Here is a 19,959-nt window from a genome sequence, read left to right as displayed (position 1 = left end):
ATACATTGGTCAACAGCTTCAAAATATAACGAAATTGCTCAACTTATTTATTGCCAAATATCGTAAATTGCTGAAAAAAAGGAAAATGCAAACACGGCCCAGATATGCTACGTTTACAATACGCTCTGAATATATTACCAACAATTTCGCAGACACTTGCCGGAACCGGAATAGCGCGCGAATAGTCGCTCCTCGACATCGTAAGAATTGCATGTATGGACCTGTTTATATTTTGCGGGAGGTTATTATATTAAACAGCCATCATGTGTGTTTGTGATCCAAAACCAAATGAATTGTCCACTGAAATGTTATTGATAAACGGAAATGTAGTCGAAACTCACTCCGGGGAAGTCACTACTTAAAAGACGTAGTGACTGGTATACCATATATAGCGTGGAATCCATACGTATTGGGATTTTAGATTTGACAGCAAAATCTAAAATACCAATCCGCATGGATTCCAGGATATACCGTATATCGCGTTAGAACCAGTTTTAAACTCCGCGACATGAGCTTATTCCCCTTAGACCCCTTCCCACGTAGTACATAATTATATATAGTCAGTTAACGTTCTCTCCCACCTGTACTGTACTGTCAAATTGTGTTCGTCACGTCTGAGTAGTTGAAGTGTCCCTCTTATCCACTAAGCTTCTAATTGTCAACAATTAGCTATATATAACCCATGTCTTCATTCGTATTAACAAGATACTATCGTGAACCTGTGGGAGACGAAGAGGACTCGGATGTGCCGCCAATTTGCTTGGGTGAGTGAGTCAAATTTTCAAACAAGAGGACTGCGAATTTTAAACCAGCCTCCTAAAATACTATAAAAATGCACACATGTAATATTCTTGAAGAAGATGTCATCAAATTCTTGGGTAAAAAACAGGATAAATTTGCGTTCAAAATGAAGCACAAAGCTAAGCGCATGCACCGTTTTGTGGAGGTAGGTGACCGTTCACTCCCGGCTATTAGCCTTGGCCGACGTCAGACTAAAGCGCCACCAACGGACTAAAAATCCTGAATCTTTGTTTTGCCGAAAAAGAGAAAATGGTAACCTTTTTCGAATCTAGATACATCCCACCCTTCCCTCTTCCCATCCCAACAAGACCTCACATATACGTATAATCAGTTTTTCCTCGACTCGACAATAAAACAGTACAAAGATAACAAAATGTCCGATTTAGTTTTCAAAATAATAACTTTTATTTCAATAATTGTAAGATTTTTTTTTTACACCAGAGGACATAGCCATACTTAATTAAAAGCTGTTATTTAGTTGCATATTTAAATCAAAAATGAAATTTAAAAAAAAAAAAACACTTGATGTACGTGGTATTTATGGTATCAGCCGTAATAACAATACATTGCACAAATTAAATGTTTACTACAGGAATAGCTTCAAAATCCTGGTACTCCAGCCTTTGCAGACAGTTGGGCAGACAATTAGTAGAGCAACTTGACATGCACAAATCATATGGTATATCTGACAATTCTCTGGGTGATGTCAATTTTTTATATATAGATTTTTTCATTAAAAACTTTCGAGTTCTTTTGATGAGACAACAGTTTTGTGGGTAAGTATCACTGATGAACAATCTTTATATGAAAAAAAAGTATGTTTTCATCATTTTGTGAAATATTAGAGCCACAATGACATTTCACAATGGCACTTTATACGAGGCTTCATTTTGGTATTCCAGTACGTGTTGACATAAAATGTGCGGGGGGGGGGGGGGGGGGGAACGACAGATATTCTTTAACATCAAATTTCTTAAATTCTCTCCAAACTTTGCCATATAAAAGCTTGTACCTGTCCCTTTCGAAAGAATAATAGCAATGTAGGAATTCACGGTCTTGTTTTCCAGGAAATCTTCAATCTTTCACACAGAGTTAAGAATAGTATTTGGCAGCCATATTGGATTCTAAAATGGCTTAATTTTGACAAATCTGTACAGTGACTCCCAGATATTTGTTGATTTTAACTGAGAATATATGTTGGAATATTTGTGAACACAATGACAGCAAACGTTTCAAGTGCTTAATTCCAAGGTACAGTTCATGTTAAACAGGCACAGTCTGTAACAATCTGATTAAAATCTGATGTAGTGTACACGGCATGATTTCTTTTTGGCTGTTATGTTTACTGTCGTTTGTTTTTTTTGTGAGCGCTCAGTAAGTACATCTGACACAATACCATAGGTCTTGCCAAACCAAATCTCGTACTTACGAGTAGCCAGCCAGAATCTGTCTTACAATGTAACACTCAACGTTCAAAACTGAAAGAACGAGAACTACCAAACAATACCGATAACATCATTGACTGTGCTCTGTGCTCTTTTTGAATAGAGTGCTATGTTTCAATGTATTACACATGTTCATTGGTTGAGTGAATTCACTCAGTGCTCTCATGTGGCTCGGGAAAACCTATGGTATTGTGTCAGATGTATGTAACGAGTGCTCAAACAAGAACAAACGACAGTAAACGTAACAGCCAAAAAGAAATCGCGACTTGTACACTACATCAGATTTTGATCAGATTAAGTCTGTGATAAAGACACCACTTTCAGCTAAGGTTACTTAATTCACACTAAACATATTTCTGAGTGATTCAACATCAACGCAGTATGATAGAGATGTCAATGTATAAACAAAGATGTTTAGCAACCAAACATGTAACATTTTTCCTTTATTTGGTAACTAAACCATTATGACATCATGTTACAATTGCATCCTATCTGAATTACTGGTGAGAACTCTTCAAGTTGCTAAATGTATTTCAAAAATGAAACAAAAGTATCAACCTAGAAATACAAACTTACAAGTGGTGCCCGTTTACAGCTGCTGGCATCAGACTATATGGTGAACGAATAGAACCTCTTACAAACAGGGAAAGTAAACAACTTAATTGGATTAATGACACTTGGCACAGCATGTTGGAAGTACAGACACTTACAGTACATTTCATAATTTGATAAGAACATTTTAATGGCCTCTATACATAATAGTTACATTCACACACAAATGGCATTTCATGTACACATAAAGAGGCCATAACATTTTTCTAATCAAACCACGGAAAGTAATATAAGCCTAGCCTCTGCTGATCCAAATTGCTGCACCAAATCCAATTAATGTGTTTACTTTACTTGTTTGTATTAGGTTCTGTTCGTCCACAGTCTTATGTCAACAGTTGTATTTGCTGTGCCATATTGACCATAATATTACTTGCTAGTTTATGGCAAGCAGTACCATGGTACACTGTAACAGATGTCGATCCCACAAGAGTCATACACCCAACTGCGATGATGTTGATTTAGATACATCTAGTACGTACGATATGATGTGTCAAGACACCCTATCAGGCAACATTCATTCAGAGGACCTTAGACCTCTAAAAGAAGTGGTCTGAGAGAGGACCAGATAGGGCTGAACATTTTACAGTGGAAGTTACTACACAGTTGTAAACACAAACCCACACCCTTGCCAAACTGACCTAAATGTAGCATCTAAACATACAAAATGTAGCTATAAAAACTCCTCAAAAATAGGTTGTAACAACCCTGCACAGTATCTAAGTATCTGACATATATAAGAATTTCTTCACTGGTCAGATTATAAATACAAAAAAATGTTGAGGGTAATATCCAAAAGCCTCTCAGAAACATGTTATCTATCAAGGTTGTACAACATCGTTCCATCAAAAAATGCTTGTGTTTTAGTTGTGTGGGATTGCACATATTCTGAATACAAAACACTGGTATTCTATGAGTCTCTCACGTCACATGATAGTTTGTCACGAGGCAGGGGCTATCTTAAAATATAGCCACTTCTCATGGTTACTAGTCAGATACCAGATACCAAAGTGGTGAATGCGTGTACCCTCTCAGGATTTGGGTGCCAAAGTATCAGTGTTCATAAATCCTCTGCCATTAACAAGACACTTCTGTCCAAGTGTATAGTCTCCTTGTCCTGTATTGGAAACTGAGGTACTTAATTCTCTTAGTCACCAGTCCCCTATATAGTGTTGTCTTTGTTGAGATGGGCTTCAAAGAAGCACTGCTCGCAAGTCCTCTGGCCAAGACTCTACAACCAATGCTTTTAGTCTCCTTGTCTTTCCCAGAATACCAACAGGTAGTTGATTGTTGTAATCACCACTACTGTACCTACTCTCCCCTGTACAGTGTTAGATACTGGTGTTGTCACTGGGTGTTGTCTCTGTTGAAGTGGTCAACAAAGAATCGCATATTCACAAGTCCCTCATTCACGAACATGACCCTGCATGTAGTCAATGTCCACAGTTTCCTTTCTTGCATTTGACACCATGGCAGTTACATGTACTTCTCATGGCCCATTGTCAGAAATTGGGTACTACAGTATTTACTTCTTGCTGTTTCCATTGTGTTGATTACCAGAATATACATGTCATTTGCTCATAAACTGCTGTCAGGAAGAACAACCTAGTGTACAAATGTAGTCAATGCTTGTAGTTCCTTTGTCTTGCATTCGACACTACCTTAGGCACTTTTCGAGGTCACTGGTTACATTAGTAGATGCTGCGAAGGTTGTCACAGTTCTCCATTTCGTGGATGCAAAATCATTACTGTTTGTAGTCCTCTGCCTTGTTTTAGACACCAACATAGTTAATTCTTATTGTCACTAGTCACATGACTACAGCTAAGATAGAAAGAGCTGGTTGTCCGTGTCTCTTTAGACCCATAGGTATCATTGCTTACAAGTCCACTGTCAGAAACAAGAAGACCCTAGTGTCATCAATGCTCCTACTCCCCCTGTCTTGTGTTGGACACTAAAGGCAGTTCTTTCTCGTGGCCACTGGTCACTGAACAGATGCAGCAAAGGTAGTTACACTTTCTTGTCCATGTTTCCTTGACTCAAAAACTATAACTGCTTTGAAGTACATTACAAGAAACAAGACCTTACTGTGATCAATGCTTGTAGGTACCTTGTCTTGTGTTGTACACAAAAGGTAGTTATGACTCTGGTAATCGTGTCTTCGGATAGACGCAAACTATATCTATTGGTCTTCAATGTGGTAGATTACAAAAGTGAGTGATACTGATTCCTCTGTTGTGTAATTGTAATCACCCTGTGATCAAGATAGTGTAAACTTTGGAAGTCCTAAAACAGTACACTACAACTTTATGGAACTTGGACCCCCTACTGAGACTATAATGAAACCATTCAATAGCTTCTCACAGTTGTATCAACATGTTGTGACAATAGTTTTAGTTTGTGACTACCTTAGAAAACTGAAGGCTCAATTACCAGAATAATACTTCTTGTGGTGACTTTCACAGGAGCAGATGCAGCTATGGTAGTTACAACTTTTTGTCGCCATTTTCTTGGATTTTTCAGTATCACTGCTTGCAAGTCCTCTGTTGTTGAAAGCTATTGTAGTTTAATATTAAGTGTTCACATCAAATAATAATTGATAAAGTATTGGATTCTGAATTCACTGTAGGATATGTTTGAATTATATCAGCAAGACTTGGATTGCAACTTCAGTCAGCAGTACTGTTTTCTCTAGCAACAAGAATTTTGTTCCTTCATCGATCACCTTGATTGGCGGTCTATCACAACAAAGCTGAGAGAATGGATCTCATTGGATGAGAGATTGTATCTCACATAATGAGATTAGATCTCACTTAATGAGAGATTAGACTTCACTTAATGAGAGATTAGACCTCACTTGATTAGAGATTGAATCTCACTTGATGATAGTATACCAAAAGAAAGGAGTGGATCCACCATCAATTACTTCCACAAGTTGTCAATCTAATTAAACTGAGTGGCTGTGAATCTTCGCTGATCAAGCTGACCTACTCTCAACAAGGTAGCAAGACTTTGGTTTTTCACAAATCACAATGACAGCCTGTACGTCTCAAAACTTGCAGTTTTCCACCAACTATGTAGTCAGAGTGCCATTCTCAACAACCAGAGAGATCTCTTTTCTCCAACGAAATACACTGACAGGCTGTCAAATCATCAGAGTGGTTAGACCTTTCTTCTTCATTAATCACATGAAACTATCCCTTGTTAGATTTCCCACAAATTTTAGCTATACAGCTGTACCATCATTATTAGCTGTATCCCTACATCTACTCTGTGTCTCTGTATTTTGTGAATTGTCTGCATTTGTCCTATCTGATTGTTCTTGTTGGTCAGTACCACTAAAGAAATTAATAGTATCACTAACATTTCGACTTCCTGCTGAGAGCCGTAATGTTAGAACTCCTGCAGCACCTCTGTTTCTTGTAAAATTGTCTGTTGAGTTTTCAGTTTTAATGTTGCTGTTTTCACCCTGATCCCCGTCTGCAGCATTTACTTGAGTTGATGCTGACGCATTTATATCATCACTCACTGTATCCGGATTAAGATTTATATTTTCTGTTGCAGCTGCTGTTGGTACTTGTGCTGCAGCAGCTGAAGTCTCCCCTACATTGTCCCTAACACTGTTTTGTGGTTGAACCACAGCACTTGCATGTTCCTCCGTAGCGACACCCCTAGCTATGCTAGGAGCAGCAACAGCAGCCTGGTTGTTTACAACATTCCTTGGTGGGTTATTAGCTGCATTTCTTGCTGCATTCATTTGGTTATTGTTAGGGATATTATCATTGTTGTTAGGGTTGTTAGGATCCTGTGATAGTGGTGGTGCTATCAAATCAGGCAAGTCCTCATCATCCAAGTCCAGGTCGACATTCATACCTGTGGTATGAATTCCTGCATGCTGATTTCGTTGTAGTAATAACTGTATCCTGGCCTGTTGTAGGATAGCTGGTAGTTCATAGTGGTGGAAAAAGTAAATCATTGAATGCTGAAATTTAAGAAGAGAGGCAAGTGTTAAGATATATTATGGCAAAACATGTGCTAATTGGTTAGAAAGCAATGGGAAACACTGACTTAAACCATAGAGCTGTTCGCAAACCTTTTGTACTTGACAACAACTGTTATGGACCTACTGTGAAAGGTTATATGAAGTTGTATAGTTAGGAAATGCGGTAGACACGACCGAGTCCTCTGTAGTAAATTGCACCCCCCCCCAAAAAAAAAAACCCCACCCCAAAACAACAAAAAACCAAACAAACAAACAAACAAACATAACAACAACAACAACAACAAGAAAACACACAGTCACAGTTATATCACATGAATATGATTTTGCTTTTAGCTGATATTTTACCTTTGCATCCTATCTCTATTCATGCAGTAGCACAGAATGTACTTAGTAGAATTAGAGAATTGTTCTTGTCACATTTCTTCCCTCTTACCCTCAAATATAGAATTAATTTTACTTCATCTGGTTTTCCTAATGCACAATTCTCGATTTCAAAAAACATAAAGTTGTGAATTGTTCTGACATACCATATTATCAAAAAACGACTCAGAGTCTCCAATATAAGAATCAAATATAGACTACATTTACCTGAATAAATAGCCATGAGGTAACTAAAGCCAGTCCACTGTACTGACCGTTAAACCGATAATGATAGGCATAAAATGCAAAGTGATAAAGATAGAAAAATCTGCAAGATACAAATAGATATTGTCAATATTAATAATACTAACAATTTGTTCCAATCGTCTTCACATGTAAAAGAATTTGCTTCTTCAGAAACTGTTCGATCAAAATATTTTGTTTTAAGATGGCACAAGCTGAGTTTTATAAACTTTTTGATCAAGTGAAAATACTAACATAAAAACCTTGATCAAATATTGTAGTATAATTTTAATTTCAATGCACACCATTAAAATGTCTTCTGGCACTATTAGAACCGTTGATGCATGGCAGGGATTTTCTCGACATTTTTTATATGTATAATAAATGTGATCAGATCATTTAGACATTTTATCTTTAACCAGGTTTGAGGTCAGTCTATAGCAAGTGGTGCTTATTAAGTATGCTTCAGTAGAGAGAGAATACTGCGAGTACCTTTTGAACATACAGCAAAAATTACACCTCAAACTATACCAAGTTAGCTTGTGTCCCTTTAAATCTACATTTTCCTTGGAAAAGACCACTGATGTGCTAAATTAGTCAGAATTTCAAGCTGCTACATCTGTGATTAACTTTAAAATCTTGCAACCATTGTTTACTGTTACTCTATGAATATTATCCTATACCCAGTATCGATAACAATGGAATTCAATGGAGAGCACGCGCTTCAAACATGGGCAGTAATTTTCCATATCTTGCCCTTGCACATTTGCCCAAATATGGCAAGTGGTGCGCTCATTGATATCCATTCACTCAGTGATTTGGCTTTGTTAATTTCTTCACTATTTTTACGTTTTGTGAATACAATAATATTTCACTGCCAATTTATGGGATTATGTGATTCAAAATAAAGTTTGTAAGCTACTACCATGGGGTATATGATAAAAACTTTACTGTCCAGAGATAGATTTTGCAGACCTCTCTAGTACTGCTTATGGGCCCTCCTAAAGTTAGGCCCTTCCGCTGAACAACCTCAGTCTGCAAAACCCATATCTAGGCCATAAAGAATATTTTTGTACCAAAGTAATAATGGTCCATTTATTCCATATTCGGAGGCCATCAGCCAATTTATACAATATACCAATATTACAGTAAAGCAGTACCCACGTGCATGTAATGGTAGTTATTGAAAATACAGCTGTTGTTGACTTACCTCAGCCAGTGTCTTTTACTGGTTGTTGTATGACAACATATTGCATCATATTGATCAGCAATCCATACTATTAATATGATATAAAATGCTGTTGTTGTATCATTGAAGAACTCCGACATAATGGCTTCCATTCCTAGAAAGAAACACATTTTTTACATGTATAAGAATTGTGCAAGTATTTTCCTACTCTCCATATTGTACTGTTTTGTACTTTCATTTTGGAAACTTTGGAATGTTTTAATTCCGCCGTCCTTAAATTTCTGAAAATACATTTATAAACCAGCAATATTATCATATATGTTAGATTATAACTATTATACAAATGACAAAGTTATGATTAAAATTTATTTACCTACTCTAAAATATTTTTTGACATGATATTGTACTCCAAGACTGGCTGGCCAAAGTGTTAATGTTCAAACCTTGGCAAGACTACGTACACATTGGGTTCTAAGTTCAATGTGTTTAATGTTGATATACTTACTAGTGAAAGAAATCATGGTAAGAATGGGTTATATACTGTAGCATATTATGAGATGATTCCTACAGAACGTAGATGTTCAAAACTTGCTTGTTTATAGCTCTCTGTTCAACATACCTATTAGTGCAGGACTCACAACAAGAATGGTGTACAGAGTTATATTACATGTACATGTACTATGAGACTAGTCATAAATGTAGATATTCATACTTTGGCAATAGAAGGTGTTCCACACTTCATTCAAAGTGTTTATATGTCAACTTACCTACTAGAGCAAGAATCACAGTAAGAAGTGGTGCTGCAGGAAAAGCTATCGTTACATTCATTTCTAACATCTGAAGAAGATCAACTGAAAGACAGAATGGTTTGAATAGTCTATTAGAGTATTCGTGTCCAGCTACATGTCAATAAAATATAGTCAGGAAACTTTCAAATTTGGCAGACATCTTATTAGTAATTACAGCCCTAGTACAGTTTTAAAATTGTCAACAATATAATGCGTTAGGGAGAATAACCGCACACACAGGTCAATATAAGAACTTAGATTGTGAAAAGATCGCTGCGGTTACAGCTACTGGACTCAAATACATCGACAACAAAGAGTTTATGAAAAAATAGAGAAAAATAATGGTAGGTGATTTGGTATGTTTTAACTCATATTTCAAGCATCGCAATACCAGTGACATAGTCATGGATTGCTGTAGAACGACCTGGGTATATAATCGAAGACAATATCTTGGCTTGTGCATGGAACAGTGATAGGAATATTTGAAATTCTTACCTATGAAAACAAATATTTGATGATGTGAGTATCTGAGTAGCATTGATATGGATATTGTAAACACAAACATGATGAAGGCAGCTGCAATGTACGAGGACCTTGCCATCCACATACTGACAAACCGATAGTGTTCACCTGATATCACGTTACGTAGATAACCTGTAAGGAAAGAGACCCCTGTAACATCATCAATTATTTTGTCAAAATCCAAACAATAGAGGAATGGTATATATTATATCCACTTTGTATTACTAAAGGAAAGTAGATAGATAGTTTATTTTGAAAATAAAGGTCAGAGGCCCAAAGAGCTTATACAACACAAAATATACAGTTCAAAAAAATAATGAAAGCACTGTATGAAATACTTAGTTCTCTTTTTGAAAGAATAATAAATGAAACATGCCAGCTCATTTAACTTACTTAAGGAAAGTACGTAAGGGAGTGTAGGCATTACAAGTCAAAGATGAGAGGTGATACAACCTTTATATTACAAGTATTTTGGGGCTGAACAAAAAAGACAAACTTTGGGAAATAATAATATTATATGTGTATTCCAGTAATAGCTTAATTTGTGACAATTTGAGGAAACTAAGTGGGATTTTGAATGTTCCCTCTCACTGTAGAATCACTGACATAAGTATACACATCAGTGTGACATAGCTCAATATACTAGTACATGTATGTACCAGACTGAGTGTAAATCTTGTACTTTCTCACTGATGCAATAAAAATACTAATCTGACTGAAAATGCACGGGGCCATATGTACTACATATATATACATGTATGAGTATTAATTATTCAGTAGTAATACCTCATGGCAATTTCAATACTTTACATCATTACCAATCAAAAGCCTCTATGATTGGTTCTTCCTGTTAGGCTAAAATGGCTGTTCCATATTTTCTACATTGTATTCAATTCAAAAATGGCCTCTACCAGGAAGCATCTGTCAATTACTGATGCTAGTGCAGTGATCTACAACAATGCAATTCTACATCTCATGTCCATATGTAATATTCTAACAAGAGTTTTTGTTAAGTGGTTAAGTGCAGTAAGCAGGTAAAATCTCCTTGAGTTCATTTTACCTGGATTCCCCACCAGAACTATGGTATAACTCAAAGAAAACTACATGTATCATTGTATGCCAGTTTTACCATATTCTCCGTTTTTTTCTTATTGAGGTTCCCAACAGGTACTGTCATACAATGTCCAGTTACATTTTTAATTGCCATACCTTTGTTATCTTCATGCTCTGCAAGGCTCTTTACACTAGACATCAAAATATCATCATATCCTAAAAACTCTTCTAACAAAAACCTACTAAAAGTGTCTCCAAAACACTCATCTTTTGTTGGATCTGTGAACATAAAAAAAAAAATAGGTGGTTTACGAAAGTTATTGAACGGCAAAAGTTCTATGTAGTCATTATTTCTGTTTTTCCCAACTTGTGTACTAAGAAATACCCCTTGGTAGAGAGAGAATTAGACATTTGAATCCTGGCACAGCAATCTTACTGTCACAGCATCAGCAATGTTCAATACATTTGTAGATATATTTTTTAATGTGGATGCTGGTCTGTTGTAACATGGTGTAGATGTAGGCACTCACCACTATTATGCACAATGATGACATACAGGTGAGTAGCAATGCAGGTGTCTCCACCTTCATGAACTTATCAAATATCATTATCTAAACTCAACTCAACTCACCCAGTCACAATCTCATACTCAGAACTACAGTATCCCACTATCTCTATAAATCAGTTTATTTACGGAAACACGTTGAATCTAACTACTAGCAAGCAATCACTATATCTAAACTAATTTCCTGACCCCTTGTGACTTACCTAACTGAACCACCATGACTGGAATTCCAAGTCTTTCCCTTGTTTGGGGTGACAAACGTAGAAATCCATATTCCAGGGAATATTCCATGACATATTCATCACTTGGCCACACTGGAAGACAATATTTAAAAGTATGTTGATTGCAATGAATTAAAAATATGAAGTCATGGAAAACCATATTGGGTGAATTTCAAAACACGAAGGAATGACAAATGGCAAATCAAAAGTATTGGCAGGATACTAAACAGTGATATTCCAAAATAGTGTACACCTTTAAGAGTGAAATATTTGAACTAAAAAGAAATACAGACTCAAAGGCAACAGATTTTCTGCCAAGATTTGGGAACTCTGGTAACAGAGGAGGAGGATGGAAATCAGACAAAATGTTCATCCTTGTACCATGATTGTGAAGAGGAATCCAAGTAAAGTACTTGTAGAACTTCAGCATATTTTAACTAGTACAAATTTACTCACAGGAGGGGTGGGATTGGGTTACTTGGATAAATTTTACATGGGGGGTGCCTAGGTTCTAATTTCTAAACATCAACCTATTTCTAAGGAGATTTTTATCAGCGAAAAAGTGATAGTAGTTTGGCCGTTGGGGGCGCTACACATGTCATGACCTGTGAGCATGATATGACCACATTATTATTAACATGACTTGTACTAGATGCTGGTCATTGCAGACTCATGATAGATGCTCAGAGGACCCGATTTACTTGACTTTTTGAATGCAATTTTACCTTTTACTTGGAACTATGAGAACATTCTAAATGCATGGAATAGGTACATGTATCAACCCCATGATTAGAAAATTTTCAGATTAAAATTTGACCTATGTTTAAGGATTTTTGTGTGTAAAAGTAACCCATTTGGGCAGTACATACCCCAATGCCTTTCTATGAAACTAACACCTTCCCCCCATTACCCCTCCACCCTCCATTGGCTATTTACTGCCATATCAAAACAAACACAAATTTTAAGTTCACATACGTTAATATACAAATACATGAATAGAAGATAATGCCAAACTTCAATACATTGCATCTTACCTGCTCTAGTGAACATTTCAAATTCAGACACAGTCTCTCTGAAAGGCTGCATGTTTTTCTCTGGTTTCTCTGTTACCAGGTAGGTCAGTGTGTCATTGAGGACTAGAGATGTTTCCATTTCATCTTGACTTGATTGGGTCTTCTTTTTATCAGGGAGATAATTGAAGTAATCAGCTGAATAGATACTATGATTTGAATAATACTCATCTTCGAAACTGAGTTCTGAAAGGAGAAAACAGACAATAAGATATATCTCTGTGTAAGTAACATTTCCCAAGAGCCCTAGTTCTGTTAGGCTGAAGTGCACTAGTCTACAACCTTTTCACTGAAAAGAATTAAAATAATAGTACCAATCATGAATGGCATTGTCGCACAAGTGCATCTGTAGCTTATGTTTGAATTTGTCAAAAAATGTTTGTCCTCATGCCTTTTCATTCCTGTTGTTATCTTTACCATATACATGTACACCATCATTTGGTCGTTGCTATGGGCACGGCCTTGTTGTTAGGCATATACGTATTCACTTTTTTTATGTTTTGCTACACACCTAATCATCCCTGTAATTATACATGTACACCATTTCACTGTTGATATGGGCGGGGCTCATTACTAGGAAAACATGTCTCCATTTTTGAATGTTTACCCATCTATCCAAGGTAACAAGAATACAATGTACATGTCAGGTACAATTTGACAAATGTTGCTGGGCACGCTGATGCGAGCGCCTTGGAAAAACTTTGAAAGCAGTTTTAATTTTTCATATTACATAACTTATATAAATACACATACATGTTTATACATTGTATGTTGTATGAGCTGTATTCGTTAATATGAGTAGATAAAATCCATTGCATTCAGTTGCCACATATATGATATCTATATTTTTTCTTCATTTTGTCAATATATTTTCATATTCTTTTGCCACAATGTCCATACAAAAATGTACGTACATGTTGGTACATTTTATGATTTCAAGTTATAAAAAAAAAAATACTAAAAAATAAACATGTAATAGTCTGTCCAAAATAGCTTTAACATTGCAAGAAATTCTGAAATTTTAGACTATTACACAAAATAGACATTTCATAACCCAAACATGAAAATAATCAATAATTTGAATAAAGTCAATATCTATTTTTGAAATGTACATGTATGTAAACAGAACATTTTCATTTGGCCTATGTTTTTTTGAATGGCAAATGTTACTGTGTGAATTACGAGTATTTGGTAGATGAGGCAGCTGTGTAACTGATGCAGTTGGTAGTACATACATGAGGATTGTTTTCTTACTTGATTTGATTGTGTAATCATTATCATCATAACATTGAACTGTACTTATTGGTGGTTGTAATGTCAATTCTAGTGTGTCCACATGAACTCACAGCCTCTCTAATTCATGTTATTCTGTCACTTTTACCATTACTCATCATAAACTAGAGCTCTTTTGTTTTGAACATTAGCTTATCATTCTATAAATATTCGTAGTCATGGAGATATATGATAAAAATATATATCCTTGAATTTGATGGTACATTTGTACCTCAGAACAAAGGACAGGTTACCGAAGGGTCAAATCAGGAGTCATGGAATGAACTTTGTGGCATAGTGTAGTGTAGGGGATAGAAGGGTCAAATCAGGAGTCATGGAATGAACTCTGTGGCATAGTGTAGTGTAGGGGATAAAAGGGTCAAATCAGAAGTCATGGAATGAACTCTGTGGCATAGTGTAGTGTAGGGGATAGAAGGGTCAAATCAGAAGTCATGGAATGAACTTTGTGGCATAGTGTAGTGTAGGGGATAGAAGGGTCAAATCAGAAGTCATGGGATGAACTTTGTGGCATAGTGTAGTGTAGGGGATAAAAGGGTCAAATCAGAAGTCATGGAATGAACTTTGTGGCATAGTGTAGTGTAGGGGATAAAAGGGTCAAATCAGGAGTCATGGGATGAACTTTGTGGCATAGTGTAGTGTAGGGGATAAAAGGGTCAAATCAGAAGTCATGGGATGAACTTTGTGGCATAGTGTAGTGTAGGGGATAGAAGGGTCAAATCAGAAGTCATGGGATGAACTTTGTGGCATAGTGTAGTGTAGGGGATAAAAGGGTCAAATCAGGAGTCATGGGATGAACTTTGTGGCATAGTGTAGTGTAGGGGATAGAAGGGTCAAATCAGAAGTCATGGAATGAACTTTGTGGCATAGTGTAGTGTAGGGGATAAAAGGGTCAAATCAGAAGTCATGGGATGAACTTTGTGGCAAAGTGTAGTGTAGGGGATAAAAGGGTCAAATCAGGAGTCATGGAATGAACTCTGTGGCATAGTGTAGTGTAGGGGATAAAAGGGTCAAATCAGGAGTCATGGAATGAACTCTGTGGCATAGTGTAGTGTAGGGGATAAAAGGGTCAAATCAGAAGTCATGGAATGAACTTTGTGGCATAGTGTAGTGTAGGGGATAAAAGGGTCAAATCAGAAGTCATGGGATGAACTTTGTGGCAAAGTGTAGTGTAGGGGATAAAAGGGTCAAATCAGGAGTCATGGAATGAACTCTGTGGCATAGTGTAGTGTAGGGGATAAAAGGGTCAAATCAGAAGTCGTGGGATGAACTTTGTGGCATAGTGTAGTGTAGGGGATAGAAGGGTCAAATCAGAAGTCATGAGGCAATGGGATGAACTTCCAATGTAGTGCAGGTATTGACGATTATTCTCCTGTTGTATGCTTGTCACCAGCCATGTACATGTACATCATGTATATACAATTATCACACCTCAAAATAATTGCTAGTCTATGAGATTAAAGGGGCACATGCTGAGTTTAGACAGTTTTTGGATGCAAATTTTGTTGCCTACGATGTGTTACATATTGTATTCTACCTACTGAAGCATACTCATTTGTTACTTGATACCCGTACAGTATAACTCAATCTAGGTATTTAGATATAATAAGATTTGATGACATAATTGTTGGTACGTATCAACAAATCTGAGGAAATCCCTGTCATTACATGAACATGAGTTTGATGGTTGGTAAAAAGTGACATGTCACGGCTACATTGTACATTTGTACATGAATCGTTGTAAACACTATACTTGATTAGTTTAGCCTGGTTTAGCCATGGTTTTAAGTAAAGTATTTTGTATTACTATCCAAAGTAAAAACCGTCTAAACTCAGTCTGTGCCCCTTTAAAGAACATGAATGAAATTTGTGCTACGCTATCGGCTATCACTCACTTGTGTACTACTCTCTGGGTCTGTGCCTACTATATCAAAAGATTTACATGTAGTAACATGTAGGCCCCCCAACTTGAATTTGTGATTAGAACTTCAAACCGTCATTTTATAGATTGAAATTAATACATTGAAAGAACCATTGTTGTTATGGTGATACTTGTCAGTTCTTTGTAAAGCTCTGCACATACACTTTTATGTAAATACCACATGAATGGCAGGTTTTAGTAGGGTTGGAAAAGCTATGCATTGTTGATCTGCAGTTTGACTGACAGTCACACTGATTTCATTTCATTACACAGTTCCTACTAACTTGTATGGAACTGCAAGTTAGATATTCCCTTGTTTGCACCTTGAGAACAATATATGTAGGTTCTGGCTTCATGCATTATATAGGTTCTTAACCTCAGGGCTTGAACTGAACTTTACTGAGTACTTGCTCTTCGGGTAAGTGAACTACAATTTCCATTTGCCTGAAGGGCAAACCTACTTGTCCACAATATTTCATGATTATTTTTCTGTGAGAGTTAATTACATTTCATTGTCCATCAGAGTTGGTAGTCTTGACCTCTGTCCTTGTGTTAACCAACCAGTGTTCATTGCTTGGGTTGGCTCAAACAGATGAAGAGCAGGACCATCAATGGATATTCATGTCATCATATCAAGTGTTTTTGAATCGAGACCATACATTTGTATCTCTAGACAGATGCTATTCTGTTCATACATGATACACCTCTTTCACAGCATGCAGTTGACACCCCCCCCCCCCCCCATAATGCTTTAGTCCGGGAAAACTACAATTCAAATATTGTTGTTTATAAATCATGTCATTACTAAAAGAATCACAATCAAATAAAGTGTAGGATAATACTGACAAACCCAATACACTAAATCTGTTGACAAATATGTAATTAGGTCTGTATCTAATACATTATTCCTTACACACAGACAACAAGCATGTGTACACATCACCACCAACAAATAAAAATGTCTTACCTGTGGGTTCGATGTCTTCTGTAATGTCAATATTGTGTTTTGTCACATTGCGTACTATTTCTACACGTAAAATACCATCTCTAGGCCAAACCCCTTGTACATGGGCAAGACAATTGATAGGAGTTCTTGAAAATGCACAGTGTATATAAGTCAGCACAAATAATACTGTTAAAGCCTAAATAAAGACAAAAGAGAAATAGTGTAGGCAATGAGACAAGTCAGCATCACTGGGGGTGGGATGGGGGGGGGGGCAGACATATCATGGTACATGTATATGAGTCGACCGGACAAATAATAATCAGACTTCGGAACCTACACATCATGTTATTTGTATATGTATGTACACAGTACACCTTTTGTAAGGTAAAAACTGGCTTTCACTTTCTGCACATGCAAGTCACAACAGAGTAAGCGATACATGTACATGTAGGAGAGTGTAAAGTTTTAGTTCATTATAAAAAATTGATGCTTGTTAGTGGCATATCAAATTGACATACAACATGTATATACATAGAACATGTACATGTAGCTAGTGACACACTTTGGCAAATGCATTAGAACAATAGCCATCATGATAAAGGTAACAAGGGGTTTGATAGGAATCTAATTCTACTTCCTATATCCATATGATAACATACCAAACATTAACTTCTTGGCTTTCATACAAATTATATACATCTACTCAGTAACTGTACACTGTAGAGTCAATCCACTTGTTACATTCCTACCCAGTATGTTACATGTACAGTCAATGTAAGTTATATTCAGGAAATACATGTTTGTGATTTACACTACATGTAGATTTGTGTATACGCTAAACTATCCAGCTTTGACTGAGACATGATCTAAAACAAAGCTGAAGTTCAAAAGCACATATATAATTGTAATCATAGGATTAAGATGTTAGACTGGATGATGATTGGGTATTTCTTTTGGGATTTTTAATTTATAAAACTATTTTATCATGGCTTACTACTTGCAAAATTAACATATACCCAGTCCTTGTTTGCAACTCGATAAACTGCAAAAAAAAAAAAAATTAATAAATGTGTAAAATATTTGTTATTGTATGTACAATAACAACTATTTGACAATGTATTGAGTTACAACAACAGACTTGGTCTATGTTGTTTCACATTGAATTTTCACATACATGTAGCAAGCCATGATAAAATTGTTTTATAAATAAAAAAAAATCCAAAATAAATATCCAATCCTCATTCACATAGTTACTTAAACTTGTAGTACAAGTATTCCATTGTTTCTCTGATGCAAAGACAACATAAAAGTTCAAATCACTTCCTGTCTAGGACTTGTACATGTACATTGGTACTCAGACCTTTTATAATACATTGCTTGTACATGTATACTTCACTATCACAAAGATCACAACAATGACATACATGTATTTTACAGAACAAAATGACTGCTTCTCTGGAAATACATGTATGCACTCCAAAGACTCAGGGAAGGAATGAAGACGTACACGTATAGGAGTCCTCATACAATACTACAATGTACATGTATGTCAATGTGAACCTCATTGGTTTAGTAACATTTTTTTCGCATGTGATGTCAGGAGACTTGGGTACCGACAGTAAATGTAGGTAATACAATTATGTAATGTTACTTTTGTGTATGGACTTTCCATTATCACGTAATTCTGAATAATATACTAGAGTTAACAGAAAATATCATTTTTGAGTGCAATGCCAATATGATAAAATGTTCAGAAACATGGCAAAATAACAGACATTTTGCAGCTACAGGAATATCATGTTTTTGAGAATGACAACTTGGTGACATGTCATGTCCTCGCAGAGACAAACACATCATATCATATTATACACTGTTTTCATCACACTGACTATCACAAATGCTTGACAGCAGCAAAAACGACTACTTGTATGCAGGTGGGTGTTTATGTTTCCTTGCAAAACCTTGGCCTTTGAGTTGAACTTGAACAGTTTTTAGACTTTTAGAAAAGCAATCACTATTACAATAAATTAATGGGCGTATAGCTGTACAAATAGTGTAAACAATAAATATATCAAATGTGACAATTCATTCAATCAACAGAAGTGTTCACCTTGTACACTGACTGTACTTACCATACACACTGTACAATAACAGGAAGAGAAATGACCCCCCCCCCCCCAACACGAGAATGACCAATCACTTCCATGTACATGCTCGCACAGAAAAAAAATACCCTAAAAATCTTACCTTCAGTAATACTAGAAATTCAAACAGTCTTCTAACATTGGGAGGAAAGGCTCTCGCATATGTGATGGCAATTTTGAAGAACAACGCGTGAAATAAACGATCACGAACATTCAACAATTGTTGGTTTTGATTGTTCCTCATGCGATTTGCGGCTTGTGGTTGCCGGTTATCAGACATATTTCACATGAATTATCTTAGAAAAAGTATAAAAATGACTGGTAAATATAACAATCTGTTAGGAAAATAACAAAATATAAATGCCAAGGCCGAGTTTGTACGGGGACGATAGTCGATATGTAGCCGATCTTTTTGCCCAGCAGATCTTGGGATGAAAAGCCGTCAAAATTATCAAAATTGTCTGTGTAAAATCCAAAATAAAGCACACGGATGAACGGATGGGTATACCACGATCCTACCAATCCATTTCTATATTAATTCCGCTGCCATTAGTTACAAATACTGGTTAATTTTGTATCATATATAGGAATTAAACAGTCCCGTCAGCCAATATCCACTGATCCGCCATTTTGAATAATAACTTGTGGCGGAAATTGTTTGGACTCTTTCATTTTCAACGTAGGGAGGTTAAAACAGAGAGACGTATTCTACTTACTTATAAAAAAACCCACAGACATAAACTGGCAGCTCGTGCCGCTTTAACGATTCTTGATTCCGGATTCCGGGGTTG

At 36.3% G+C, this 19,959-nt stretch overlaps 1 protein-coding gene across 2 annotated transcripts; it reads right to left on the bottom strand.

Annotated features, from left to right (window-relative positions):
- Positions 1 to 1,216: 1,216 nt before the first annotated feature.
- On the bottom strand, positions 1,217 to 19,786 carry LOC144436151 (membralin-like). 2 transcript variants are annotated; one of them, XM_078124852.1, is made up of 10 exons: positions 19,272 to 19,786; positions 17,046 to 17,220; positions 12,832 to 13,053; positions 11,780 to 11,890; positions 11,168 to 11,290; positions 9,932 to 10,108; positions 9,416 to 9,499; positions 8,670 to 8,802; positions 7,445 to 7,544; positions 1,217 to 6,835 (listed from the first exon to the last, which is right to left on the bottom strand). In XM_078124852.1, the coding sequence occupies exons 1-10, from the start codon at positions 19,446 to 19,448 to the stop codon at positions 6,080 to 6,082; spliced, it is 2,058 nt and encodes a 685-aa protein (XP_077980978.1). In that variant the 5' UTR covers positions 19,449 to 19,786; the 3' UTR covers positions 1,217 to 6,079. The 2 variants fall into 2 exon arrangements, with proteins under 2 accessions (XP_077980978.1, XP_077980979.1); XM_078124853.1 differs by having other exon boundaries at positions 9,932 to 10,090.
- Positions 19,787 to 19,959: the final 173 nt, after the last annotated feature.

This window comes from Glandiceps talaboti, chromosome 6 (genome assembly GCF_964340395.1).
Source record: "Glandiceps talaboti chromosome 6, keGlaTala1.1, whole genome shotgun sequence".
Classification (NCBI taxonomy): domain Eukaryota; kingdom Metazoa; phylum Hemichordata; class Enteropneusta; family Spengelidae; genus Glandiceps; species Glandiceps talaboti.
This window is presented reverse-complemented; position numbering and strand designations above follow the sequence as displayed.